General features: G+C 57.3%; 11 protein-coding genes across 11 annotated transcripts; 6 read left to right on the top strand and 5 right to left on the bottom strand.

Moving 5' to 3' along the window:
* Positions 1-1,185: 1,185 nt before the first annotated feature.
* CH63R_06266 (Citrate synthase) lies at positions 1,186-2,724 on the bottom strand (the record flags this gene model as incomplete). Its single annotated transcript, XM_018301241.1, has 3 exons — positions 1,186-1,900; positions 1,999-2,365; positions 2,442-2,724. The coding sequence occupies 3 exons, from the start codon at positions 2,722-2,724 to the stop codon at positions 1,186-1,188; spliced, it is 1,365 nt and encodes a 454-aa protein (XP_018159091.1).
* Positions 2,725-3,870: 1,146 nt separating this feature from the next.
* CH63R_06265 (uncharacterized protein) lies at positions 3,871-4,577 on the bottom strand (the record flags this gene model as incomplete). Its single annotated transcript, XM_018301240.1, has 4 exons — positions 3,871-4,000; positions 4,060-4,163; positions 4,235-4,394; positions 4,459-4,577. 4 exons carry the CDS (start codon positions 4,575-4,577, stop codon positions 3,871-3,873), a joined length of 513 nt encoding a protein of 170 aa, XP_018159090.1.
* A 1,220-nt stretch (positions 4,578-5,797) lies between these two features.
* On the bottom strand, positions 5,798-6,801 carry CH63R_06264 (Short-chain oxidoreductase; the record flags this gene model as incomplete). The annotated part of the gene is made up of 3 exons (XM_018301239.1): positions 5,798-6,168; positions 6,265-6,446; positions 6,518-6,801. 3 exons carry the CDS (start codon positions 6,799-6,801, stop codon positions 5,798-5,800), a joined length of 837 nt encoding a protein of 278 aa, XP_018159089.1.
* A 641-nt stretch (positions 6,802-7,442) lies between these two features.
* Positions 7,443-8,459, top strand: CH63R_06263 (Short-chain dehydrogenase; the record flags this gene model as incomplete). Its single annotated transcript, XM_018301238.1, has 1 exon — positions 7,443-8,459. One exon carries the CDS (start codon positions 7,443-7,445, stop codon positions 8,457-8,459), a length of 1,017 nt encoding a protein of 338 aa, XP_018159088.1.
* A 1,082-nt stretch (positions 8,460-9,541) lies between these two features.
* CH63R_06262 (Unsaturated glucuronyl hydrolase) lies at positions 9,542-11,187 on the top strand (the record flags this gene model as incomplete). The annotated part of the gene is made up of 2 exons (XM_018301237.1): positions 9,542-9,811; positions 9,886-11,187. The coding sequence occupies 2 exons, from the start codon at positions 9,542-9,544 to the stop codon at positions 11,185-11,187; spliced, it is 1,572 nt and encodes a 523-aa protein (XP_018159087.1).
* A 157-nt stretch (positions 11,188-11,344) lies between these two features.
* On the bottom strand, positions 11,345-14,569 carry CH63R_06261 (Fungal specific transcription factor; the record flags this gene model as incomplete). The annotated part of the gene is made up of 8 exons (XM_018301236.1): positions 11,345-12,090; positions 12,198-12,520; positions 12,618-13,016; positions 13,090-13,110; positions 13,185-13,387; positions 13,447-14,174; positions 14,240-14,320; positions 14,422-14,569. 8 exons carry the CDS (start codon positions 14,567-14,569, stop codon positions 11,345-11,347), a joined length of 2,649 nt encoding a protein of 882 aa, XP_018159086.1.
* A 1,079-nt stretch (positions 14,570-15,648) lies between these two features.
* On the top strand, positions 15,649-17,604 carry CH63R_06260 (Vitamin H transporter; the record flags this gene model as incomplete). The annotated part of the gene is made up of 5 exons (XM_018301235.1): positions 15,649-15,930; positions 16,010-16,098; positions 16,191-16,478; positions 16,582-17,284; positions 17,374-17,604. The coding sequence occupies 5 exons, from the start codon at positions 15,649-15,651 to the stop codon at positions 17,602-17,604; spliced, it is 1,593 nt and encodes a 530-aa protein (XP_018159085.1).
* Positions 17,605-17,883: 279 nt separating this feature from the next.
* Positions 17,884-20,249, top strand: CH63R_06259 (uncharacterized protein; the record flags this gene model as incomplete). The annotated part of the gene is made up of 3 exons (XM_018301234.1): positions 17,884-18,754; positions 18,812-19,028; positions 19,115-20,249. 3 exons carry the CDS (start codon positions 17,884-17,886, stop codon positions 20,247-20,249), a joined length of 2,223 nt encoding a protein of 740 aa, XP_018159084.1.
* A 432-nt stretch (positions 20,250-20,681) lies between these two features.
* On the top strand, positions 20,682-21,185 carry CH63R_06258 (uncharacterized protein; the record flags this gene model as incomplete). Its single annotated transcript, XM_018301233.1, has 1 exon — positions 20,682-21,185. One exon carries the CDS (start codon positions 20,682-20,684, stop codon positions 21,183-21,185), a length of 504 nt encoding a protein of 167 aa, XP_018159083.1.
* A 1,100-nt stretch (positions 21,186-22,285) lies between these two features.
* Positions 22,286-23,724, bottom strand: CH63R_06257 (FAD binding domain-containing protein; the record flags this gene model as incomplete). The annotated part of the gene is made up of 4 exons (XM_018301232.1): positions 22,286-23,196; positions 23,274-23,383; positions 23,453-23,549; positions 23,616-23,724. 4 exons carry the CDS (start codon positions 23,722-23,724, stop codon positions 22,286-22,288), a joined length of 1,227 nt encoding a protein of 408 aa, XP_018159082.1.
* Positions 23,725-24,636: 912 nt separating this feature from the next.
* On the top strand, positions 24,637-26,232 carry CH63R_06256 (Serine kinase; the record flags this gene model as incomplete). Its single annotated transcript, XM_018301231.1, has 5 exons — positions 24,637-24,875; positions 24,944-25,582; positions 25,635-25,749; positions 25,818-25,983; positions 26,048-26,232. 5 exons carry the CDS (start codon positions 24,637-24,639, stop codon positions 26,230-26,232), a joined length of 1,344 nt encoding a protein of 447 aa, XP_018159081.1.
* Between the last annotated feature and the right edge of the window lie 156 nt (positions 26,233-26,388).

The following is a 26,388-nucleotide window of genomic DNA, read 5'->3' as shown; positions in this document are numbered from 1 at the left end:
TGGTCCCTCCCTCTCGCTTACGGCTCTCAGTCAAGTAGATACTGGGGTCGCCAAGGTAGGGGACTGCTAGGGAGAGGCTTACGCGGGTGTTGGCGATGCCGTCGACGGGAGGGGGGGGGGGGCTGCGCGACGTCGTGTCACATCCACTTTGTGGGGACCCCAATCTCTCTAACTTCGTTGGGGGGTGGGTGGGCATTTGTGATGATAAGCGGCATTATTGAAATGAAGAGACTGATTGGGTTTTTCGTAAGCCGCCCGGCTGGAGGGGGAGGGGGTCCTGGCAAAAGTTGCAAAAACATTGATAACGGCGCGGTGCGTGCGAGAGAAACGAGAGATTATCGTCATGTCGATGTGGTTGATTGCAGATTGCAGATTGCAGGGCCCTGCATCAGATGAACAGCTGCTCAGCCCTACATGGTACGTGGGGGAGGGGGTATTCCCACGAGGTGCCAAGACGAACCGCGTTGCGTCATAAGGGTTGTCATCAGTCGGCCGGGTCAACGTGGGCGGGTGAATATGCCGAGATTGGGATAACGTGAAGGAAGCTTGTGCACGCTTCCTGGGCGGCTGTTCCTAGGTGTATCCGGGTTTGCATGGAAGTGGGAGTTCCGTTTCGTTTTGTGTCATTTACTTGTATTTCCCACGTCAGACATCGGCATTCTATGCTGGTCAGTTGACAACAAGGTGGGACACAAACCGCGTCTTTGCTTGCGTTTTTGTTGTTGTAACCGCGGTTCAGGCAACGGTCTCTGGTTACGGAACTCGCCATGCAATCAATCGTTGAAGAATTTTCCAGCTAGGGCAACAAACTCACAGATCTACCGACATCAACTCTTGGCACCCCGGCATCCCGGAGTGCCAAGAAACTCAATGTTGAGAGCAACTACCACAAAGCCTTTTATTAAAGAGACGGCATGGATGTTTATTCCGCTAACACACAGCCTAGATACTCCGGGAGCTTCCAGTCGCAATAACTTGTTGTAAATACGCCTGCCTTAGACTATTGCGCCTTTAGGTAGTCAAAATTTAAAACCATGTCGTTGTAGGCCTGCATTAATTTTGAATAGCAAAGCTTTTTTTCAAATACACTCAAGTCGAATTCAGAATTAATCGTGGACAATGCAGCAGGGAAGCAACAGCAGTTTGTGCAAAAAATACGTTCTCTTAAATACCTTTATAGTACATTCACTCAACAGCAACTGCATCCTCTGTCCCAGTGTCTCCAAGATAGCTGCGAAACAGATCCGACGCTAAGCCGTCGTGGATACTTCCAATCCACATGATATGGCCCAGACTCTTCCTGACCTCATCCCACGTCGTCCCCAGGTGATCTCGGATGAGGGGCTGCAGTATCTGTAGGAGCCAGTCCCGGCCACGGCCGTTGAACAACGATATCGCTCCCACCGTCAGAGCCCAGGCGAAACACTCTCCTTCTCCGGCGGCGGTAGGCGAAAAGCCGAGACAGACCTGCCGGAACTGGGCGGCCAGGTGCGGGTAGTCGAACTTCAGACCCGGGAGACTCCAGAACACGGTCGTCAAGTACGCAATAAGGGACAGGCGGAGGAGCTCGGCCATGTTCTCGCCATTGTTGTCAAACTTCAGCGAGAGTAGCCGGGCCTGGACGGACGTCAACAACCCTTCGAGGGCCATCTCGGGTATCTTGTGGCCGGAGCTGTAGCTGTCGTTCACGAGGCGCGAGAGGCCTTGGACGTCTTTGAATACGTTGTAGAGTCTCCTGTCGAATGTGCGTACAAGTGCACGTGAGCGGGAAAAGCAAGTCACGTCTAGAGGCTTGAGCTGATTGAGCTCAGGCAAATGATCAAAAGCCGATTCGTACGAGGGAGTTCCTTCCAAGAATACAGGCTCGGCGCCGGTGCAGGAGCTGTAGATTAAACCAGCCCTACAAGACATAGGTCTTAGCAACTCTGGCGTACCAGGAGACAGATAAGGACAACTTGCCGGCTAAGCTTTGCTTGTAGAAGGGGTAAACTTGAATACGACTGTATGCCGCCGTGCAGCTCTACAATCCGTTTAAGGCCCATCATGTGCATATGGGCAGAATCCGTATCCCCAAAGCATCCTGCCATCAAAGCTATAGCCATGACCACAGTGGTTGTCGACTCAGTCACGGCAGTTTCCGCGTGAGCCAATTGCTTGTTGAGCTCGTGAATGGTCCTATACGAGTGGTATCTCGTCCTCTCGCTTGTGTGTCCTTGAACGTTGTCGTAGAAGAAGGACGTTGTGAAAAGGATGGAATGGAGATATGCTAGGTCGAGCTGGGTCCAGTCGAACCAGTACGTGTTGGAGGAGTCGGAGCGAGAATACCTTGCAATCGGGTACATGGTATTCTTCAGACGGGTAAAGTCTGCCGCCGCGCAACATGTCAGAAGGGGTATCTCCACTTCCGAAGACGCGTAGGGGGGGGGGGGGGGGGGACTCACATATACACAGCATATTGCGGGCATCGTTGTCAATTTCCTCGGGGAAGGTAACAAAAGGGAAGGCATTCGCTGTAAGAGGGGTCGGGCCGAGGTGGTGATGGCCGTAGGGCGGGAGAGCATCATGGTGGAGCGTCAGACATCGTGCGCGATCTTCGCCGGACTCTTCAGGCAAACCCGTGCCCTCTACACTGCGTTCTTGGCCTCGTGTCCTGAGAGCAACGGCCGAGCCACGGCCCTTGTGCGCGGCGGGAATGGCTCGCTTACGGGTATTCTTCCCCCTCATGACATGACTTCGGATCAGCTTACGGTCCTCGGCAGCCGGCTGGCCATGCGAGTCGGCCAAGACGAAAGCGAACCCCTTGCCCGCTTTTGATCAGGTTAGTGTCGTCCTTGAATAGTCCACGGCCTACGGATACTCGGACACGACATTACCTCTGGGCGGGTTCAACCGGGAGGCCAGCATGAGGATTGGCAAGCCAATTAAGATCGTTCCGGGAACCACACAGATGCACGACCTGGGCTACTGCGTCTCTTTCCGGTTGGCAATCCTCTCCAAGTGGATTACTGTGCCACAGACGTGGAGTGGAGAGAGTCTTGTGAGCCTATGGGCCCGGACTTTATTGGCATAGGGAGTTGGCGGCCTGCGCGCGAGATATGACACGATGTTTGCTGGTCCAGTGATTCACCGGTTTAGGAAAATAATCAGAGAAGTTGGGGGTTGAGTTGCAGAGAGAGAGATTGTCCAAGTTGATGGCAAAAGGGCTTCGTCGGATATAAGACGTGAGACCGGGGGGGCGGGCGGCGCCGCATTTCGATACTCCAAAACGAGGCTTTCCGAGCTTGGCTAGACCCCTGAGATGAGATGCCAAGACCACGATTGTTTTCTGCTTTGGTTCTAGCGTGAACCTTGTTTCCATGATCCGATCCGATCCCCATCACATGACCGTGTCCTGCTCCTCTCATCCCCTGCGGGTATCATGTCAACGCGGGTTCTGCTAGATGACATCTTCTGCCTGCCTCTCACCATGACCACTTCAATGCTGCGGAAGCGAATAAACAGTTAGCTCAGGCCAGCTCCGAAGCTACTATTGCTGCAGCGGCGTATGTAATCAACTGTGGAAAAGAGCATGCGCATGTAGAGTGGGCCAAGAAATCGCTGCTGTATACATGGTGCACAACAGACTCTTGAGTTTGGGAAGTAAACGGCGTGGTGGTTTTATTGTAGCTCAAAACCTGATGTTTTTTTCTTCCATCGTCTATAGTATCTGACCTATGAATTTGAGGTTTGTCACCCTGTGGCAGCCCACCTACTAACTAGACATCAGATATTTCAACGTCTCACACAATCTCAATCGCCAAGTAAGACCCGAGAGCCGATTCGAAGTTATTGTACTGTCCCGGTGTTGCCCGAGTTGGCAAACCGACAAACCTATTTGATGCAGGGATCGGTCGTCGCGTTGATAGAGAAACCGTGGTAGACGAGAATACGGCCGCCGTGCGACTCAAGGTCCGCTTGGCCGGTTGTCGGGTCTTTTTCGACGGTGAAGAGTGTTTGGAAGCTAGAAGCGGCACCGTCAGTCCCGGGATATGGGCCGGGTGGGCTTCATGGATGTCTTACTAGGTTGTGGCACAGGTTCCGTTGGTGAGCTGCAAGACCCCAGAGACCACAAAGGACTTGTTCGTCGGCGTCTCGTCAGAGACAATGGTGGTGTTTGGGAAGTGCTGTTTGACCGATGTTAGTCAGACAGCTCTGAGAGGTTGCTGAGAGGGAATAATGGGTTGGTGGCACGCACGTTCCATTGCACGGAACCGTCGGCGGGTAGAATGGCTCCACGAGCCTGAAGAATCTCGTCTCCCGCGGCTCCTTGGTCACCGAGAACCATGACGCCACCGGGCGCGAACCAGTCGAGGATACCCTCAGTCGTTGTCGCGTCCTCAAAGGAAGCAAGAAGTCTAGAGCAGGGTTTCGCGTGAGTTTCTTCCCAAGAGTAGTCATAGGGCGTGGGATTCGTCGTACTCCCTGTACCAGATTCTGAACCCTCGGTCAACCCCGCATTCTGGTGCATACTCTCTCATGTCGATGGCCTTGGCCGCCCCAAGTAACAAACCGAGGGAAAGGAAAATAGAAGACTTCATTTTGTTTTTGTCTGGCTTGATTCGGCGTGTACAGGAAGACTCGATGTGTTGGGATTTCTCAAACTGTAGAATGAGTTGGAGATGTTGCCAGCTTTATAGCACCTTCTTGGGGGTGGATCAACTTGAGGCTGTTAGCCGGATGAGATGGGAGATGAGCTCTCTCTCACTCTTGGCAACTGTCATTTTTGCTTACAATATCAAGCCTCGACGTTCATGGTCTTGGAAAAGGGGGCGGCGTGTTCACGACGTCGGCGCGGGCTGTCGATACTAGGTCAGGCGAGGAGCGAGGAAATGATGGCCAGGGTTGATGTGGAGGATGACTATGCGGTCCTCATCATGTGCGGTCTCAGGCGACATGATGCTCTTGGCCAAGAACAGTTTACATGGGAGCCTCCATGCCACTGCCGAGTTAGCGCAACAGAGCGCGATTCTAATCATAGAAAAAGTTTACAAGATATTCGAGTTCTGGGTCAGACGGGAATCACCGACATTACAAACACACACAGCCCCCTCTCTTTCCGTGAGCTCCAACGCAGCCCAGCAGTGGTGGGTTTGATCCGAGTAGAGCATATTCTAGTGTCTTTTGATTGAGAGGGCTATGTGACTTGCATTCCACTCTTACTTGACCGCCTCAGATAGAGATTATGCCGGGCTTAGAAATCAATCGCGTCACCGACACGTTCAGGATAGATGGATATGCTTATCCCGAAGCTCCTCTCTCTCGGATCCTTGTGCTCGCCCCTGTGCCCTGCCATCAAAGAGCCCCCTTTCGCACGGACGCCGAGCGTTGCCACGAGAAGCTAGGAAACTTTTGCTTCTTGATTGTTTGCCTAATACGGGATAGTTCAAACGTCTAATGGGGCGCGGGGAATTGGTTAGCGTCGACTCCGAGATGGGATAGCTTTCGAACGACGGACAACGAACGACTGCTCCAAGCATCGGATTAGAAATGTTGAACAGTCTCTTGGAGACGATTGACCTTCTTCGCCGTTCACGCAAGCCTTGCCACATCGTTGGTTTTGGTTGATTTGTAACCTTCCACTGCAAGATGGTCCACCCGAGATGCGTATCAGATGCATGAGTATTGAATAAACCAATTTCATTCTACTAAAGAAACAACATGCGGAAAGCTCCCTTGGGTTCTGGGAGGAGTTGGTCACGGACACAACCACAAGTCACAGAGTCACAGTCACCATCCCATCCCATCCCATAGCCATCTCTCAAAACGACGTGTTGGACGACTTGTCGGCCCACTTGTCCAGCAACTCCAGCGTGGCGTTACACTTCTTCCGGATCGTGTCGAGGGCGTCGTCGCCCAGGGCCAGACTGGCGGGGAGCTCTCCTCCCGCGGCCCCGGACCTGACCAGGTCGACGATGCGCGCCACGCCCTTGGCGGGGTCGCCGGGCTGGTTCTGATGGACCCCTTTGACTTGCGGGTACAGGTTGTCCACAAGGGGCCTGTAGTCGTCAAACTTGGTGTCCACAAAGACGGCCTTGTCGTTGAGGAACTGGGTCCGGAAGTAACCGGGCTCGACCAGGAGAGTCTTGATTCCGAAAGGCTTCGCTTCCAGGTCGAGACTTTCGACGGCGGCTGAAAGAAAACGGGCAGAGTTTGTCAGCGTTCCCCTCCCCTCCCCCACGGGGCGGTCATGATGTTTTTGTTTTTTGGAAAGGGGTCGTTATTTACCTCGGAGAGCTGCTTTCGAGCTGCAATACGCTCCCACCGCGGGCAGACCGCCCCACGCCGCGATGGACCCCATGAAGACAAAGTTCCCGTTTCTCTTGGACCGGAAATGCGGCAGGAAAGCTCGCGCTACCCCCAGAGGACCAAAGACATGAGTCTGAAACACCTTGGTCCAGTTTTCGACGCTCCAAGTTGGAGTTTGGTTAGTCACTTCTCGACTCACGAGAAGACGGGAGGGAGGGAGCTTTTCACATACGTGTCGTCCTCGATGGTGCCGAAGTGAGGGTACCCGGCGTTGTTCACAACGACGTCGACTCCGCCATGGATACCGATGGCTTGCTCGGCCAGCTTGTCAAAGTCGGCCTGGCTCGAGGTCAGGTCCAGCTGGAGGATAGTTGCCCCCGCCTTTCGATAGTGCTCGATGCTGGCGGTGTTGCGCGCCGTAGCGATGACCTTGTCACCCGCCGCGAGCAGCGCCTTTACGAACTCGGCCCCGAACCCGGTAGAGCTCCCGGTGATGAGCCAGACGAGAGAAGCCATGTTGTGCAGTTGAGTGTCTTTGCGGAAGTGTGTGTTTGTGTGTGTGTGTGTGTGTGTAGTAAAGGGTAGAGAACCAAGCAGATGGGGGCGAAAACGCTCTAGGAATGCCGAGTTATCAAGGGGTGCCTTAAATTTCGACACCCTTTGCTAGTGATACGAGCCACACGCCTCGATGCTATTGCATAAACCCGGGGTTTGCGTCATGCCGGATCAGCATGGCGGAACTCTACGTAACGACGGACTTAACGGTCTCGGGTTGACTTTACGGTCGCCACCCCCAGCAGCCTCATCGTGGGCCTCCTGCGACACCCCATGGCCGTGGTGTCCAGGACTTGGAACATGATGGATTACCAAGCGCAGAAGCTTCACGTATGGAGTTAGCTTAAGACCGGGACTGGTTGCCAACAACGCCCACTTTGAGTTTGGGGGGTCCGAGTTGTCGGGAACGTCCCCTATGCCGGGAGAGTTATTAGACTGTCCGATATGTGTCTCGACTCTGGGAAGGGATATAAAAGCCCAGACTTTCCCCCCGTCTCAACACCGGTCACTCACTGACAAGCAACAAGGCATTCCTCCTCATCCACGCCTCAAAAGAACTCGAAGAGAACACAGGAAACGAAACAAGCATCGAACCACACACCATGTCCAGATACGCCGATACCCACGTCGACCCCCAGGGCCCCGGAGATGCGCGTCCCACGGCCCTCCAGGTCGTCCAAGACGAGGGCCTGCTGGGCGACAAGCTCGCCGGCAAGATCGTCCTCGTGACGGGCGCGAACTCGGGCATTGGCGTCGAGACGTCCCGCGCCATCCACGCCACCGGCGCCACCCTCTTCGTCACGGCCAGAGATGCGGCCAAGGCCCAGCTGGCCGTGGACAGCATCAAGAACGGTCCCGGGCCCAAGTCCGGCGCGCCGATCCACGCCATCGAGCTCCGTCTGGACTCCCTGGCCTCCGTGCGCGCAGCCGCAAAGGACTTCCTTGCCAAGAGTGGCGGAAAACTGAACATCCTGATCCTCAACGCCGGCGTCATGGCCACGCCGGAGGGGAAGACGGAAGACGGGTTCGAGACGCAGTTCGGCACCAACCACCTGGGTCACTTCCTCCTCTTCCAGCTGTTGAAGCCGGCGCTCCTCGCTGCCAGCACGCCCGAGTTCCAGTCCCGGGTGGTCTCCGTCTCGTCCATGGCCCACCGTTTTGGCAACGTCCGCCTGGACGACTTCAACTTCGAAAAGGACCCCTACGACCCCTGGGCCGCGTACGGGCAGTCCAAGACGGCCAACATCCTCTTTGCGAACGAGGTCGAGAGGCGGTACGGGTCAAAGGGCGTGCACGCCCTCTCGCTGCACCCGGGCATCATCCAGACCAACCTTTCCCAGTACCTGCCCCCCGATCGGATCGAGGAAATCGCCAAGGACGAGGCGCTGAAGAAGAACATGAAGAGCGTCCCCCAGGGCGCGGCGACGACCGTCTACGCCGCCCTGAGCAAGGAGTGGGAGGGCCGCCCGGGCAGGTACCTCAGCGACCTCGTCGAGCAGGGCCCGGCCGACATGGCGTCGCAGAAGGAGGCGGGCCATGCCCCGTGGGTGTACGACGAGGCCGCCGCCAAGGAGCTCTGGGAGAAGTCGAACAAGTTGGTGGGCTTCGTGGAAGAGTGATGCAGCATTTCCGGGGAGGAATGTAGGCGGATGGATTGGTGGTGTGAGGGACGAACTGAGCCAGGCCATCATCACCACTGTACACGGTCTATAAGGAACTGCAGTAGAGTCTTTTAAAGCCAGATGAACCAATTTGAATGTCGTTGAGATTAACATGGTAGTGTAAGTGTGCTACGGCGCAAAAAGGATTGTTGCATAGTCAGCTTTCATACACTGCTGGCAAGCTGCAATGAGCCTCTTTGCCAAGTGTCCCAAGCACTCTTCCTGCGCAGCGAATGAAACGAGGCTCATGGATAGCTGTTCAACTCTGTGAAAGCCTGTATACGCAACCCAAGACGCGTCATATATTACAACCAGATCATTCATAGTCTTTCTCTCAACTGCCTAGCACAGACACCATTAGAGTCCTTGGTACAGCTTCTGACCACACAGACTAGAGGCGTTGCTCTTGGATACATTACAATTGGATGTCCTCTTAGCTAAACGGTAACAACCTGTGAAAACTACAACCCAGATCCTACAGAAGGGCACATCTCTTGAAGTTAGTTGAGTTGCCAGGAATAGATTCAAGCGACCAACGCAACGAGTGCATATGGCCATGCAACCGATTGGGCAGAAACTCAATATCAATCGCGGTGTAACCCCGACAAGCGCATTAGATCAGCATTTACCGGGCGAACTCTGCCCACAGCTCGACATAGGGCATCGGGCATCGGGCATCGGGGGATCGTCCGGGCGAGACACCCACCGCCCGATTCCCGCTCCAACCAGACGCTTTGCCCCGACGCTTCAGCCGGCGCGCGCTTGAATCGACCCGAGCTCGCCGTTGTTCCCGCTGCGAAAAGGGCACGACATGTCATCCCTCGGGATCAGGCCGAAGTGTTGCTGTGATCCCGCGCCCACATCCATCCGTCACAACGCGGGAAACACGGTTTAAAACAGCTTAGCCCCGGGCCTTTGAGCAATCCCACGTCGTGTATCGATCATCTCGTGAGTGGTCGTTCCTGCAAAGCTACCTCTTGGAAAGTCTTGGTACACCATACAGCCCTACCCAGTAACCCCCCCCCCCCCCCCCCCCCAATATGTCACACCTCAACCTCACCAGCCCCGGCTCAACCCTTGCGGACGGACTCTCGGCCACCACAAACGCTGCCTACGCCGAGTCGGACAGCACGACAGAGCTCAACGCTGATAGCGACACCAGCATCTCAGAAACCGGTGGCCTGTCTGACCCTGGTTCCCGGCGCAAGATGGGACATTCGAAGCCCATCAGGGAGCAAGTAGGCGGGCTGTACGAAGAGAATGTCACGGCCAAGATCTTCCGGACCGCCGCCAATGCTCTGGTTGGAAATGTCAGTCCAAAAAGAAAACACGGAACCCTCGGGTCATGGGAATTCTTTTGCTAAAACCTCACATGACGACATAGAACCCCCCAACGGCGTACCCGGAGTACGTGCTGCAGACGGGGCCGGACGCCGGCAAGTACATCCTGCGGGAGGCCTCGTTCTGGACCTGCGGCTTCTTCCCGGGGAGCATCTACTCCCTCATCGAGAGGCTCGTCAAGTTCCCGCAGACCATGCCGGGCGGGGAAGACAAGGCGGCCCTGCTCTCGAAGCTGTGGTCCCTCGGCGCCGCGTGGTCGGAGCCGCTCCACGCGACGGCCAGGCGGACGGACACGCACGACATGTCGTTCATGATCCAGCCCTCGATGAGGGTCCGGTGGGAGGTCGCGCAGGACCGGCGGGCGCTGGAGGCCATCGTGACGGCCGCCCGGGCGCTGCGCACGCGGTACAACGCCACCGTCGGCGCGATCCGGTCGTGGGACGCGCTGACGCAGCACGGGGTCGACATCACGAGCCTCACGGACGACTTCCTCGTCATCATCGACTCCATGTGCAACCTCGACCTGCTCTACTACGCGGCGGCGCACACGGGCGACGCCGACCTCGCCGAGGCGGCCACGACGCACGCCAGGACGCTGATGGCGGCGAACCTGCGGCCCGAGACGGACCCCCGGGGCGTCGTTCAAGGGAAGCTGTACAGCACCATCCACGTCGTCAACTTCGACCCCAAGGACGGCGGCGTCAAGGAGCGGCGGACGGGGCAGGGCTACGCCGTCGAGTCGACGTGGGCGCGGGGCCAGGCGTGGGCGATCCTCGGCTACGCGCAGACGTTCCTGTGGACCGGCGACGCCGAGTTCCTCGACGTCGCCCGCGGGCTGGCCGAGTACTTTATCCTACGGCTCGAGACGTCGCCCGACTCGGTCGAGTTCCCCGTCGAGGGCGGCGGCGAGGGCGGCGAGCGCAGGACGAAGGGCCGGTACGTGCCGCTCTGGGACTTTGACGCGCCCATCGAGAACGAGGCGTTCCCGCTGCGGGACTCGTCCGCGGGCGTCATCGCCGCCAACGGCATGCTGGTCCTCTCGCAGGCGCTGGCCGGGCGGGGTCGCGCGGCCGAGAGCGCCCGGTTCCGGGACATGGCCGTCCGTATCGTCGCGGACACGCTGGACTTCTCGCTGGCGGCGGAGAAGGCCGAGTTCGTCTTCGGTGACGGCGACATCGGCACCAGGGACGTTGAGGAGGGCCGCACGTTCGACGCCGTCCTGAAGAACGCGACGGCGAACCACAACGCGCGCGACCACAAGCGGTACTGGGACCACGGCTTGGTCTACGGGGACTACTACTTGATTGAGTTTGGCAACAGGTTGCTGAAGATGGGGCTGGTGTAAGCAGACTATTTATTATATAGAGAGATGGCGGGTGAGGGTATATCGTGCATAGTCATAGCTATAGAATCCGAACCACCTTGGCCGCCTTCCTTCCTTTCGCTTCTCCCACTGCTCATCATACTTCTTATCGTCATGCTCCTCCTTCCCCTGGTCTCCCTTATCCCATCCGCGAGCCGTCGACGTGGCCCCATCCGTTCACCGGCATCGAGGCGTTGTTCCCATTGTTCGCCGTCTGCGCCGTGAACATCATGTCGTCGAAGCTGATGATGCGGTCCATCTCCATGAACCGCTGGTCCATCAGCATGTGCGAGATAGCGGACAGCTCATCGGGGGCGTCCGGGTCCCGAGGCGCGAAGCCGGTCGACATCGGCATGGGCGAGCCCATGGGCCCCATCATCGGGCCCTGCCGCAATTGACCAGGAGGTTGTTGTTGCTGTTGCTGCTGCTGTTGTTGTTGTTGTTGTTGTTGATTCGGGAAGATGGGCTGGGAATGTCTTCGTTGGGGGACGGCCGCGGTCTGGCTCGGCACCATCGGGCTCGACGTAGGAGGCGGCGCCATCCTGCTGGAGGAGGAGGAGGAGGAGGGCTGGGCGAACAGAGCGTTGCCCTGTTGGTGGCTGAAGGCCGGCGTCTGGGCGACGGGACTGTATTCTTGACCCTGGCCCTGGCCCTGGCCCTGACCGCCGATGCCGCTCGAATACCCCAGCACATCGACGTTGAACCTCGGGTCCGCCTCGCACTTGCGGTGCAGCTCGCGGAGCTGGGCGGCGTACTTCCCGGCGAGGCACCGGCCGTTCTTCTCGCGGAGGACGGGGCCGACCCACCGCCGGGCCATCTCCTCCATGCTGTCGACGAGGATCCAGAACTCGGGGGCGAGCTCGGCGTCGTAGTACCGCCAGTGGACTACACAGGAGGTGATGTTGTCAGCAGCAGTCAAATAATACACCCCACAAGAGTCTCGACGGGAGACGGGGGGGCCATCTTCTCCTCAAGGACCGGGCTGCACCTACCGAGGAGCACTCTCGCGCTGATAAAGACGCAGAAGGCGAACTGGCTGGTCGCCGGGCTGTTCTCGGGCGTGTACTTGAGGTACTTGCGCGTGATGGTCGTCGTCTCCACGGCGGCCTCCTGGCACGTCTCGGCGCTGCAGAAGCTGGGCAGCTTGACGATGCCGGACCACCGGGCTTCCGGGTAGGCGATGCGCTGGTGAAGCAGGATCATGGACGTGTTGTGGGTGACGTGGGCGAGCGTCAGGTTGGGGTCCATGTTGATGAGGGCCGGCTGGCGCGAGATGTTGGAGTCCTTCCACTTTTGCGGCAGAAACATTTTCCAACTATTTTTATATGAGGTTAGCTGCCGGCACTGCCGGACTCATGGTCTTGGAGAAGGGTTGGTTGTTGTTGGTGGTGGTGGCGATGTTTTCAACTCACTGTACTAGACGCAGGTCCAGCTCCTTGAATCTCGTCAGCCAGCTAGAGACCTCGCCTCTGTCCTGGAAGTTGATCTTCTGCTGCAAGAAATACGTCGTGACCCTGCTGAGGCTCTCCGTCGCCTCGATACAGTAGGCAAAGGCCCCGACGGTCGTCATGTCGACCGTGTTCGGCCCCTTGTGGGAGCTGGCGCTGACCGGCGTCTGCGGCGGCGCCTCGGCCGTTTGCTCCGGGCTCGGGTAGTGTACGGGCAGGAAGGCGATCGAGTTGCCCATTTTGGCCGCCGAGCGGTCCCAGATGCCGAAGAAGGGCGTGATGACGGGCTCTTCTTTGTGCCACAGCCCGCCGTCGGCTGGGAGTCTGCGGTGGACGTCGTCGGATGTCAAACTGGTGTTCCACCTGCGTTGGGGAGAGGGTTAGGGTCAGTTGTGGTGACATTCGGCCTGTCGAGTTGTGAACTGTGTGATCTTACCCTGTAGTTACGGAGCAGAACCTGGGAAAGACATTAGCATCTCATCCGGACAGTTGACAGACACCACGATCAAAGACTGGGTAAACTCCACCCACCTGTCCAAGTTGAAGATGTTCCAAAACACACGACGCCGTTCTTCTTCTTCAGTCCAGTTCTGCGGAGGAGGAATCGAAGGCAACGGCTTCAGCAGGGGCTCTTTGTCTTGGTGATCGGACTCGATGCTCAGTTGAAGGTACTCAACCGTTCGCGTCAGAGACCCGACAACTGACCAGGCCTTGGAGGCATCGCCGTTTCCAATCTTTCAACACGTCAGCAACACCCTATAGCCTGTGATTGAAAGAGTGACGAAGTGCTCACATCGTTGAATGCCAGGATGACCAGAGCCTGCAGGTTCTCGACGGAGAGCTGGTCCATGGCGTTGAGGATGACAATGTTCCTCGACCGCAGGGCCCGCCGCTCGACTTCCTGGGCCGAGGGACGCGTCTCAGGGCTGTCGACGTATCGGAGGGCCGCGACGACCATGGCGTGCAGCACCACGACGAGCCGCGGGAGCTGTTCCGGGTCATGCACCCGTCTCCGGAACTGGGTCTCGTGGAGGATCGGGATCCACGGCTGGATGATGTTGAAGTAGACGTTGATGACGTCCTCCAAGAGGTCCGGGGGCGGCAGGCTCGTCGTGATGTTTTCCAAGTCCTCTAGGGGGTACGCGAGGTCGATGTTGGGGTTCCCGCAGCTGTCTACCCTCCGCCTCTTCCTCGGCTGGTTGTGGGGATGCGCGACGACTTCGATGCCGTCCACGGTGTGTCGCCGGGACGAGCTGGACGTCGCCGGCGAGAGGACGGCATGGTCGGCACCTCCTTCGGGCGTGCCGGCCTGCGAGTTCAGCCTGTTCTTGGAGTTGAGCTTGTGCAGCTCCCGGGCCAACAGGGAGAGAATCCCGACGACGTTCTGGGACTCTGCCGGCGCGTGGCCGCCGGACTCGTCGTCATGGCCGTGGGAGCCGGGGAAGCCCCTCTCCCCGTGGGACTTTTGCAGCAGAGCGTTCTCGAGGACCTCTGCAAAGCGCGCCGCCAACGTTGTCAGTTCTTTGTGGCCCGAGGACAACCAATATGCACGTCTCCGAACCCCCCCCAGAGTGTATGTAACGTACCGACTCTGCGGTTGAGACTCTCGACCGCTCCGGGCTTGATGCCCGGCTTGTTCTTCTTCAGGTCATAGACACATGGTGAGTCTGTCAGACGCACAGCAAACCAATCAGCATCCGCGCTCACGCGCGCTCGCGTGTCCGAGAGATCAGAAGAGCAATAATCAAGGGGGGTGATTTTGACGTACCCAGCCGCTTGCAATGAGAGCAGACGGGTTGGTCGCGCGAGCACCGCAGCTTGCGGCGTCGGCAGCCTTGGCACGAGGGGATGTCGTTCTCTGACGTGCCGTCCTGGGACTGGGGCCCCGAGCCCGAGGCCGACGCGGTCAGATCCATGTGTGGTCTGTGGTCCCTCCTTTCTCTCGAAGGATCGGCGCGCAGCGGGTTCGCGGCGGCGGCGGCGGCCGGAGGGGGTCCGGGGAAGGGGTTGGTGGGCTTGAAGGAGGTCCCCGGGGGGGTGGAGAGAGGGGGACAGTGAGACCTGATGAGTGACAAGAGAGGAAGCAAGCAAACGAGGCGTGTTGCGGCGCGTGCGCTGCTGTGCTCCCGTCGGATGCGTGAGAATCATCGGCCCTGGAATCGTGCGAGACGACGATGCAAGAGGGGGTGATCAAAAGAGGATTTCCGTGTTTATGAAGTGGAAAGTCGGGGAGACTGGGGAACGAGGGGAGGGCGGGCTGTGTGGATTCTGTGGAGAGAGGAGGGACAACTCTCTTTCTCTCTCCCAGTGTGTGTGTGTGTTTCTCTCTCTTCTCTCCTCTCTCTCTCTCCTCTCTCTCTGCCTGTCTGCCTGTCTCCCGGATCTCAGTTCATCTCTCACCTTGTTCTCACAACCCTGCCCTTCCTTTCCCCAAAAGAGACAACCGAGGCGTTTTGCCCCGCACTCTGCACTCTGGGGATGTCGGAACCGGGGTGAAAACAGGGAGTGGTCGGTTTGTCACTTGGCCAAGTGACTATGGTCGAACGAGGTTGGTGCGGAGAAACGGGGGAGAGTGATGGATGAACAGGGGGTGTGATGAACAGGGGGGGAAGACGTTCCGCGCGAATTAAGCACTCCGGTCCCCTTTCGACCGATGCCCGGCACCAAGCGAATGGACCGAGGCCCTAACATGTACTGCCGCTCATCGTGGAGACTAGAGCTTATGTGGAGGAGGGGGAGAAAATTGGCTTTATCCGGGGTTGATGCTTATGATGGGAGGCAACGTCGTAGCCAAGTCCCGAGCTAGAATAAAAAGATGCCGAGAGTCGCGAGAGTTGCATTCGTTGTGTGGATTCTGTTAGCCCCGTCAACTCAGCTAGTTCCGTCGACTACTGGTTTTAGTAGACGCTTTCAAACCTTGCGATAAGCTGGGAAGACGTCGACAACACCATACAAACTCCCTCTCAACGATCGAGCCTCAACTTGGCAGTCAACAATGGCCACAACGGCCCCCACGACGGTGACGGAGGAGAACCACCCTCGACATGACGACTTTACGGGCTCGGCTGGACGCCCCGTTGTCAAGGACGCGGCCGTCCCAGCCGTCGCGGCTTCGACCGTCATGGAAGAGGCCGGCGAGACCGAGAACGAGCCGCGGAAGAGATCTCTCTGGATAGCATGGCTGTACATGTTCGACTGGTATCCCTCGCACTTGTCCAAGGAGGAGTCCCATTTCCTGAGGAAGCTGGACGCGTTCCTCCTGACCTTTTGCAGTGTGGTTTGTCTTTCTTTCCCTCACGATCAATCCCAAGATTTCCTCATTGTTGATGTTCTCTAACCTCTTAACCCATCGACAGGCATTCTTCCTGAAGTGGCTCGATTCTTCCAACATCAACAGCGCATACGTCTCCGGAATGAAGGAGGAACTGAAGCTCTACGGAAATGAGTACGAAACCGCTGGAACCCCATTGCCACGATCCCAAATGAAAACATGCAACCAACCAACCAAACAAACAGCTAACAGCTTCCCCAAACCAGATACTCGCTCTTCCAGACCTTCTACAACGTCGGCTACATCATCTGCCAGGTCCCGGCCATGCTCATCCTGTCCCGGCCAAAGTACTCGAGGTACTTCCTGCCCACCATGGAGGTGCTCTGGAGCATCTTGACGTTTGCGCAGTGCAAGCTGCAGACCGCGCCCCAGATCTACGGCACCCGCTTCCTCCTGGGCGTCCTCGAGACGCCCGTGGCCTCGGGCTCGCTGTTCATCCTCTCGTCGTGGTACAAGCCCGAGGAGCTGTTCAAGCGCGCGGGCTTGTGGTATGTGTAAGTCAGTCCTGGTGTGTGTGTGGGGAGGGGAAGAATCCACGAGCAAACTGCTTTTCTGAGATGGCAAAAACCTCTCGGCTTACAATCCATCGACTACCAGATCCAATAACTTTGGCGTCATCCTCGGAGGCTACCTGCAGTCGGCCGCCTACACCAACCTGAACGGCGTGGGCGGCATGGCCGGGTGGCGCTGGCTGTTCATAATAGACGGCTGCATCAGCCTGCCGCTCTCCGTCATGGGCTACTTCATCTTCCCCGGCATGCCGACCAGCGGCAAGCCCTGGTGGCTCTCCCAGAGCGAGTACGAGCTCGGCCAGCGCCGCATGCGCGACGAGGGCGTCGAGGAGCCCAAGAAGATCACGGCCCAGATGCTCCGCCGCCTCTTCTGCCACTGGCACTGGTACGTCGGCGTGCTCGCCTACGTCCTCTTCCTCTCGGGCGCCTACCCCCACGGCCAGATGAGCCTCTGGCTCAAGTGGCAGGCCGACAAATGGGGCACCTACACCGTCCCGCAGATCAACACCATCCCCACCGGCGCCCAGGGCGTCTCCGTCATCGCCGCCGTGCTGGCCACCTCCCTGTGCATGGTCTACCCGACCTGGGCCATCTTCCAGGTCGTCATGGCCATCTTCATGTTCGCCAACATCTGCCAGATGATCTGGTTCATCCCGCACGGCCTGCACTTCACCGCCTACTATCTCTTCGGCGTGAGCGCCGCCGTGACGCCCATCCTCGTCCCCACCGTGAACTACTGGATGAAGGACTCGGCCGAGGCGCGCGCCTTTTGCACGGGCAGCATGCTGGTGAGTTAGTCCACAAGTCTTGATGAGATTAAAAAACCCAAAAAAAACCTGATGCCGACTTCGCATGCTAACCGCCCGCACCGCCGCAGACCTTTGGCTTCGCCGTCTCGTCCTTCTACCCCATCGTCGTGTTCCCCGTCATCGAAAGCCCTCGCTGGAAGAAAGGGTATATTGTGAATTTCTTTTTTATTTTGGGCTGCTGGTTCTTTCTGTCACTGGGCTTCTTCCTGATTCGCAGGGAGGAGAAGCGTCAGAAAGAGAGCAGGGCACTGTTGGACGAAGAGCACCTGAAGGGCGGTGATGTCAAGCACGTCGATTAGATGGGAGAGTGTCCTCCCGTGAGTAGATACTACGGATGAGTGAATGAAATTGTCCCCCTGTCTGTCTATCCGTTGTTATTTGAGGCCCAAAACGTTTATTGGACAGTGTCGGTGACCTGCCCGGCATCTTTCCCGGCGTCCGATGCGCGGAGACAGTTAGTGTGGAACCAATGCTCTGCCCAAGACGAAATAAGATGTGGCGTGTTGCAACCCCTCCCGAGGCTCATCTCTTCGAAAACAAAAACGTTGTGTTCCAGTTCGAGCACTGCCGTATCCATCATGCCACCATTACCCGGGTTCTCCGATAATGACCTCCGGACCCGGTCCGATCTTGTTCGGGCCACGCTCGCCCTCCTCCGGCCGCTGTTGCCCCACTTCTCGCCGGCCAACGGCAGGATCCGGCTTCCGGTATCTTCTGCCACCCACTTTGACGAGACGGCAGCTCAGCTCGAAGGCTTTGCCCGGCCTCTATGGGCCGTCGGCGCTCTGCTCCATGGCTGCGACTCGGCTTCCGACCCGGAGCTGGCCGAGTCCATCAACGAGGTCGTCCAGCCGTGGATCGACGGCTTCGTCTCCGGGACCGACCCCGAGCACCCGGAGTACTGGGGGAAGATCAACGACACGGACCAGCGCATGGTCGAGGCCGAGATCGTCGCGTTTGCCCTGCTCTCGGCCCCGGACCGGGTCTACGCGCCGCTGAGCCCGCGGTGCAAGCAGAACGTGGCGAGCTGGCTCCGCACGCTGAACGGGATGGAGATGCCCAAGAACAACTGGCGCTGGTTCAGGGTCTTTGGAAACCTGGCGCTGTCCAAGGTCTGCGGCGTTCCCTGGGACGACGTCCGCGACGAGATCGACTCCGACCTGGCGCTGCTCGACACCTTCTACCGCTTCGACGGCTGGTCGGCAGATGGGCCCTGGCAGACACCCGAACAGGCCCAGGCCGAGTCCGAGCAGTATGAGAAGACTGGGCGGCGCGATGCCGTGGGCATTGGGCGGCAGGCGGATTACTACTCCGGGAGCTTCGCGATCCAGTTCAGTCAGCTGCTCTATTCTCGGTTCGCCGCCGACGTGGATCCCGGGAGAGCCGAGACGTACCGGCAACGGGCGCGGGGCTTTGGGGTCACCTTTTGGAAATACTTTGACGCCGAAGGTTCGCTCAAAAAGGCACAGAGCGTTGTTTTGTATTTAGACGACTGACGGTTTACAGGAGCCGCTGTCCCCTTTGGCCGGTCCTTGACCTACCGCTTCGCTTGCGGCGGGTATTTTGCTGCCTTGGCCTTTGCGCAAGTTCCCGACATGCCGAGCCCACTCGACTCGCCTGGAGCGGTGAAAGGATTCCTGTTGAGACACCTGAGATGGTGGGCTAGAAACTCCGAAGACATCTTCTATCCCGACGGGAGTCTGAACATTGGCTGGCTTTACCCGTAAGTGGGAAGAGTAATAGAGCTCGGCCGAGAGGGTTCCAACTGTTCACGAACATGCAGAAGCGGAACTGACATTCGGAGACCAGGAACATGTACCTGAGCGAGGACTACAACTCCCCGCAGTCGCCGTACTGGTGTCTGAAGACCCTCATCGCAGTCGGTCTTGCCGGCGACGACGCCTTCTGGACGGCGGAGGAAGAACCCTACCCGACCGTCACCGAAGCCGCCGACGCCGTCACGCTCGCACCGGCGCCCCAGCAGATCCTCTGCAACCACCCGGCGGGCAACCACCACTTCCTGCTGGCGCCCGGCCAGTTCGTCGCGTGGCCGATGAAGGCGAACCAGGCCAAGTACGCCAAGTTCGCCTACTCCTCGGCCTTTGCCTTCTCGGTGCCCACGGGCCCGCTGATCCAGCAGATCGCGCCCGACAACGCGCTCGCCCTGAGCCGGGACGGCGGGGAGACTTGGGCCGTTCGATGGAAGTCGGAACAGGTGCGCTTCTCGACGGCCTATGTCAGGGGGCCGTCGGGCGCGGTGGAGGAGGAGGAGAAGGGGTTGGTGGAGGAGGTGCAGGCTGCCAGCGCCAAGTGGTATCCCTGGGGAGACCGGGCCGTGAGCGTCGACACGACGTTGGTCCCGCCTACGAACAGGTGGCCGGACTGGCACGTCCGGGTCCATCGGATCGAGCTGCATGACGATGTCAAGACGCTACACACCGTGGAGGGCGGCTTCGCCATCTCCGGCCGCAAAAAAGCCGACGGCATGCCTCTGCCGGTTCTTCAGAGCATCCCGCCTGATGCGAGGCTGGGGCTGACCGAGGGCGTCGTCCGTGACGAGTGGTCTACCCTGGTTCTGTCCGCCGCGGGCGCGAGCGGCGTCGTCACGAAGGTGCCGGGAGGCGGCCACCGGACGACGTCGGAGTGCTACCCCCTGAAGCCGGACTCCAATACGAACCTGGCGTGCTCGAGGACCCTGATACCCGTCGCCTCACATACCATGCTGGGCGGGGTGAAGCGCGGGGTCGAGATCACCCTGGTGGAATCCATTTTTGCTCTGTCTGTAACGGCGAACGGCGGCTGGTCAGGGAGAACAGAGTCTTTGAGTTTGGCGAAGCGCTGGCTGGACCGCCCAGTCGTGAGTCTCGGCTTGGACCAAACTGCCGCCGAGAAGTCCAGCAGGATTTTGGTGGACATGCGGTCAACTAAGCAGGTTGATAGTTAGCAGCGCAACGATGTTGTATTTGGAAGATTATAGGTTATGTTCGGAAACAAGCAGCTCTTATGATCACCCAAGCCCACTCCACAACAACAGATGCCTAAATCTGGAACACAGCACGATAAAAGCTTTGTTTTCAGTCAGATACACTGTCTTTAGGTTATTCTCGTGGTTCAAAGAAAGCTTTTCGTGGTCCGCGGGCCTCGTCTACCTACATAAGGTTTGGTGTCCCATGGGATCGCACTTCTCTGTAGACCCGACTCAAATCGGAGTTACCTTGACCCAAGTACCTCAAGAAGTTCTGAGAAGAAACGTTGCGAATATCGCAAAGGGTTAATCATCACAATCCAAAGCATTACAATGTCTTGTACATCAGACGAGGATATCCAGACCGGCCGCCTTCCACTTCTTCAAACAGGAAGCTCGCCCGTAGAGACAATGAGCGACAGCAACCAACCATTTCTCGAAAACGCCTCGGCCGGACCCGATAGCCCACCAGACTTGACTCCAGTAACAGGTTCCGACGGTGGACCAGATGAACCCCCAGCAGACCTTCTCGCCAGTCAACAGAACGGGCTCGACGGCCTGCGCGCCAGGCGGCACCGCAAACTCCAACACATCCGGCGCACCTTTGACCACCAGCGAACCCGGATCCAGCAGTACTTCGCGCGGAGACGGGCCGAGGCGGCGGACGAGTACGAAAGCGACCTGTGCGACTGCCGCCTCAACTTCCTCTCATTCCGCCGGTCCCTGCAGCTCGAGCTCGAGGACATCCGCGAGCAGGAGCAGAACGGCATCATCGTCCTCCTCGAGGGCGAGCGCATCGAGCGCGGTGCGGCCGAGCGTTGGCACGATGGCCGGGAGAAGAAGTACATCCAGGAGTGCCGCGATGAATGGGCCCAGAAGTGTCCCGCGACGCCGTTCTGGTACGAGGACTCCTGAGATGTGCCACACTCAGCTACCTCGCCCGCAGTGTGATCATGGAGGCGTAGTCTACCTTCTTGTCGCCTATTTGGAACACAGAAGTCGATGGCAGAGGCATCTACCGCAAAAGTCTTCCACCTTTGCCGGGGCTGGCTGACATCAAATTACCCTCCATGTGCCTCGCCAACGGAGCAACATCCGAAATCATACAATACCAAGATCACCAGCTTGTCATTGCTTAGCATGCAGCTGCCGACCTTGGCTTGGGCCTTCAGCCAGGGAGTGGGAAATTTCAAGCGACGGAGTTTATAGAGTCGAGGGGTATCGAGACACTTTTCCAGGATTACAGGCATGAAGAGGGCAACATTGGCAGACGTTCTCATGCTCATTCTCATTGTGAGAGATATGGTTACAACTTGTGTGGATACTCTGACGGTATCTTAGTCTAGTAACATTGCTTCTCATGTCATCAAGCTCAAATGACTTTGATGAGCAACGTGACATGATTGGGCAATTCATGTCCGCGATGCTTTATCGTGGAACTTTGTGCACTGGTGCTGTTTCAATTGATTGTTAGTAAACAGTCTGAAAGACTTGGAATACCAGCCTGTCAAGCATGAACCAAGTAAAATGGAACTGTCGTCTCACAACCTGTGGTTCTTTGCGTTTAGATATCCTCATGTCACACTTGGGAACAAGATCTACTTCGCAGCATTCTTTCCTACTTATAACAACTATGCTTGGTTGGCCCATCGAACCCTTCACTGCCTTGAGCAGGATCGTCAACCTTACTGAATGAGCCTGCACTTATGTAAACATGCGATAGGTAGTAGACATGCAGCAAGTCTGACCTGGATAGGTAACGTAGAAGCTGGCCAACTCATGCCAGACCCAACATCAGTTACACCTAAAGAGATAGCCACCTTCTTAGGCTGTGACATTTCTTTCTCTCGCCATTTCAAACGTTACACGCCTATATCTACAAGCCATGGAGGAAGAAGAGACGGCCCGTCGACTGGCCGAAGAGAACATACAACGCTTCTTCGCTTTTACTGGCGTGTCTAAGCCGACGCTGAACGCGCTGTTCATCCTGGCCATGGGTATGCCTGGTTCCATGCTCACGACAGCTGCCCACGGAGCAGTTCTATATCGACCTGCATGCGCTCCTTGTCCCTCTCCAGGCGTGCCAGCCGTTGGTTGTATTCCTCCCTCATCTCACGCAATGCCTGCTGCGACTCCTTCTCCTGGGCCCCCATGGCCTCGCGCATCTGCTCTTGCGTTTCCCGCATCTCACGCAATTCCCGCTGCCATTCCTTCTCCTGGGCCCTCCTGTCCTCATGTGTCGGCCGTTGGGCGTCTTCCTTCTTCATCTCGCACAACACCTGCTTCGTTTCCTCGTCTCGCGCGCGCATAAACTCGCGCATCTGCTCCTGCGTGTCTTGCATCCCCCGCTCCCACTTCCTGCGCTCCTTGGCGACGGCGGCATCGAGCTCGCGCCCGGCGGCCGTCTCCTCCAGCGTCTGCTTCATGTCGGTCATCGGCTTCTGGGCATCAAGCGTCATGGGGCGGCCTCCCTTGCTGTTGACGAGGCGGTCGACGATTGCCCGCGCCGAGTCGGCCGTGTTGCGGTGGCGGTGCACCGTGCTGCCCTTGGACACCATGAACCCCCAGTCCGTTTCGACGAGCTGCTTCTCGCGGGCCTTGGCATCGGACACCTGGGACCGTGATAGCTTGTCCCACATGGACGTGACGAGAATAACATTTTTGAGGGCCTCGTCACCGCAGAGCTCTTTGAATAAGAGGATGTTCTTTCTTGCGGAGCTCTGCAGACGAATCTGCATAATACGATGAATATATATAATTCCGTGGAGGAGGATGCTGGCCTTGTACGACTTTCTCAGCCAGTCAACAATCTCTCGCAGGACCTCGGTGTCGCTGCGCTCCATGTCATGGAAGCCGGGCGTGTCAATCAAGTAGACGGTCTGGTCGGGCGAGATTTCGTACGCATATACGTCAATCGTGCTTGTACCTGTGGAGGGAGTGGAGGAGAAGTTTTCAGTATGTTCTCTTCTTTCACATAGCCAGGCAATCTCTTGGGGGGCTTACTAGGGTTCAGATCATGGCCTACTTTCAAGGCCTTTCCACAGCAGAGAGAAATGAAGGAGCTCTTGCCAGAGCCTGTAGCGCCCATGACAGCGATGAAAACATCGGAAGATCTGATCACGGTAGAGGTCAGCTCCGAGTTGCAAGATACCCCAGCTTCTTATCTCGACTGGGGCACATACTTTGGTTTGTTTACGCCTCGGAAGACATTGGCATCCTGCGGCGAGTCGCCATTCTCGTCCTCCACTGAGTCGAGCGAGTCAGCGTCCGACGAATCTTCTGTTCCGATGTCAGTCTTCTGCTTCTGTCAGTCTTCTGCCTCTCGGCCGTCAACTAACCACTAACCCTCCCAGCTTTCCTTACTGTTTTGCTCATCCGGCCCCGAGTCGTTCTCAAGCCGGTATGGCTGGCGTTGCGCAAATGACGCCTTGGCATAGGAGTGCGCTGAAGACATGATGCTGCGGTTTACCAGCGGATGCAGACTAGGGCTGTAGAGATCAAGCGGGGTAACGGACGTCTCTCAGTATTTATGCTAGACATCTGGGGATTTCAGAGCCGACTACTGACTGGCCAGCCTTGTTCGGGAAGCACCAGAGGTGGGTGTGGATGAAAATCACTCGTGGCCTCCTAAAACCATGGGTATGAAGTGGCGTAATGTGGCTTTTGAGAACGTTGCTGTTGTGGCAGACACCGCAAGTAAACCCAACAGTTGATGAGCGGTTTTCAGCCAGCTACATGCATGCAGTAAGCAAGAGAACACCCTCTTGGTCATCAGCCGCCGGCCTCCTATCATCGACGGTGCACAGCCATCACCGTATGCTGGCGGCTGCTTGACGATTTGGTGCTAGCACGCGAGGAGGCGAGACTGACTAAGCAGGGGATGTGGCCAGTGATGTGTACCTAACGAAAACAAAGAGCGGGTTATTACATTACGGGTTGTATTATCGATATTAAAGAACTATGAGGATACCACCCAGGCGTTTTCAAACACTTTTGATGCCTCTCTCTCAGCTCGAGACGATGGGTGATGAAGAACTCTTAAGAAGTGCAGTTCACTGAGATAATACAAGTGATCCGTCAGCCACTTTCAGATTACACCAGCCACCAGTACATATCACGTGTTGGGCCTCGAGAGTATTCACTCCTTACTCCTCAGGCTTGCGGTGCTTGCTATCGAGTTTCATGACTATTATACTCATGTGATTTAAACCCATACTCTGCTGTCTGAAAGTGTGTAGCTAAAAGTGTAAGGCCATCTTCTTGTGCTTGGTATGGGGCACTGTGACGTGATCTCGGACTCCTGACGCGCTAACTTTACTACTTTCTCTGCAACAACTCTCATCCAAACCGGCATCACACAACACTCATGACGCACATCGCAGGCATCATCAGTTCCGGCATGAGGCGGCTAAGATCTGCTCTAAGCCGGTCCGTCAAAACGGCGCAGTCCCCGCGCGCCATCCACGAAGAGAGCATCGCGCGATATCGCCCCGGAGGCTACCACCCCGTCCGGATCGGTGATGTCTTCAACAATGGCAAGTACAAGATCGTCAGTAAGCTCGGCTACGGTGTTTATTCCACGGTGCGGCTTGCATGTAACCAAGAGTAGGTACCCCTAACCCCTTTGTGCCTGATTCCTCCCGGATTCCGGACCTAATCTCGCGTTCATGCAGGACGAAGCGGCATGTCGCCCTCAAAGTACTCACCGCCGACTCGTTTGGCAACGGGAACGACACGTTCGAGCTGGAAACCCTCATGCGCCTGAAACCCTGTACCGCATCGCCCATGTCGCCACCAGGGGCAGCCCATGTTCTCGGGCTTCTTGACCAGTTTGAGCATCGCGGACCCCATGGAAACCATGTCTGCCTCGTCTTCAAGGCCATGGGGCCGGATCTGTCCCGATTTCGAAGGCTCTTCCCGGATCTGAGGCTGCCGCCGCCCCTGGTCAAGAGCGTCTCGAGACAACTTCTCCTCGCTCTTGCCCATCTTCACGACACATGCCAGGTTACACACGGGTTAGTGACAGCCCGCGGGGCCCGTCGAGGGCCTTCCGCGGTCTCTGTTTATCCGCCCTCCTTGATTATGAGACTGACGGAAGACTCAGACATCAAGCCGACAAACATCCTCATCGAAAGCCCCGCCATCAACGACATGTTTGAAAACGTACCCTCGGAGGCTTTCTCGCCGCAAGACCCCCCGTTGCCGCCGCCGCAAGACTTCTACATGAGGTCGACACAGGTTACGTCACGCGAAGAGGATCTCGCCCGGTCTACCGAGCTTTCTGTGCGGCTCACTGATTTTGGCACATCTAAGTCCCCATAGGGATGCCTCTTGCGTGAAAAGGGACTAACGGCAAGAAGCCAGTCGGTTCGACAAGCACCTGACGGAATGGATTCAGCCTGATATGCTCCGCGCCCCCGAGGTGATACTCGGAGCCGAATGGGATCGCAAGGTCGACATTTGGAATCTCGGGCTAATAGTGAGTCCAAACAGCGCCTTGTCCACTTTGGTCGTCGTCGATCCACGGTGTGCTAACAACGGCCCCAGATATGGGAGCTTGCCCAAAGTCGCCTGCTTTTCGACGGGACGTGGGCGCCGCGAGACTCCTATACGCCCGAGGCACACCTAGCGCAAATGACGGCGGTCCTGGGTGCTTTCCCGGAACGATTGCTGGCTCGGTCGAAGAACCGTGACCTGTACATCGACAGCGAAGGTGCGGAACACTGGGGATTCTTGTCACATGTCTTCCAGTTTTGAGCTAATGAGAAGAGGACTAGGCAATCTCACGAAGCCCTCGACTTTCCCGCCCGTCTCGTTGGAGCAGTTTTCCAAGAATCCCAACATCTCGGCGTCCGATAGGACGGGTTTCCTGGAACTGGTCACGGCGATGACGAGGATCGATCCGGAAGAACGCCCAGATGCCCAGACACTCCTGGAAGCTGACTGGCTCAAGCAGGCATGACGTTGATCCTGGGTTGATTGTGTCAAGTATGAGGCATGCCTTGCTGCAATTGGCGGATGTTTGACGAAAAAGATGAAAACGAAATGTTAGTATCGCACATGTGAAGCTGGAAAGAGGATACGACCGACCCTCAAAAAAATAGAGGGTAGCCGGTCG

This window comes from Colletotrichum higginsianum, chromosome 4, assembly GCF_001672515.1.
Source record: "Colletotrichum higginsianum IMI 349063 chromosome 4, whole genome shotgun sequence".
Lineage (NCBI taxonomy): Eukaryota > Fungi > Ascomycota > Sordariomycetes > Glomerellales > Glomerellaceae > Colletotrichum > Colletotrichum higginsianum.
The sequence above is the reverse complement of the archived record's forward strand: the minus strand, read 5'-3'. Positions and strand labels throughout refer to the sequence as shown.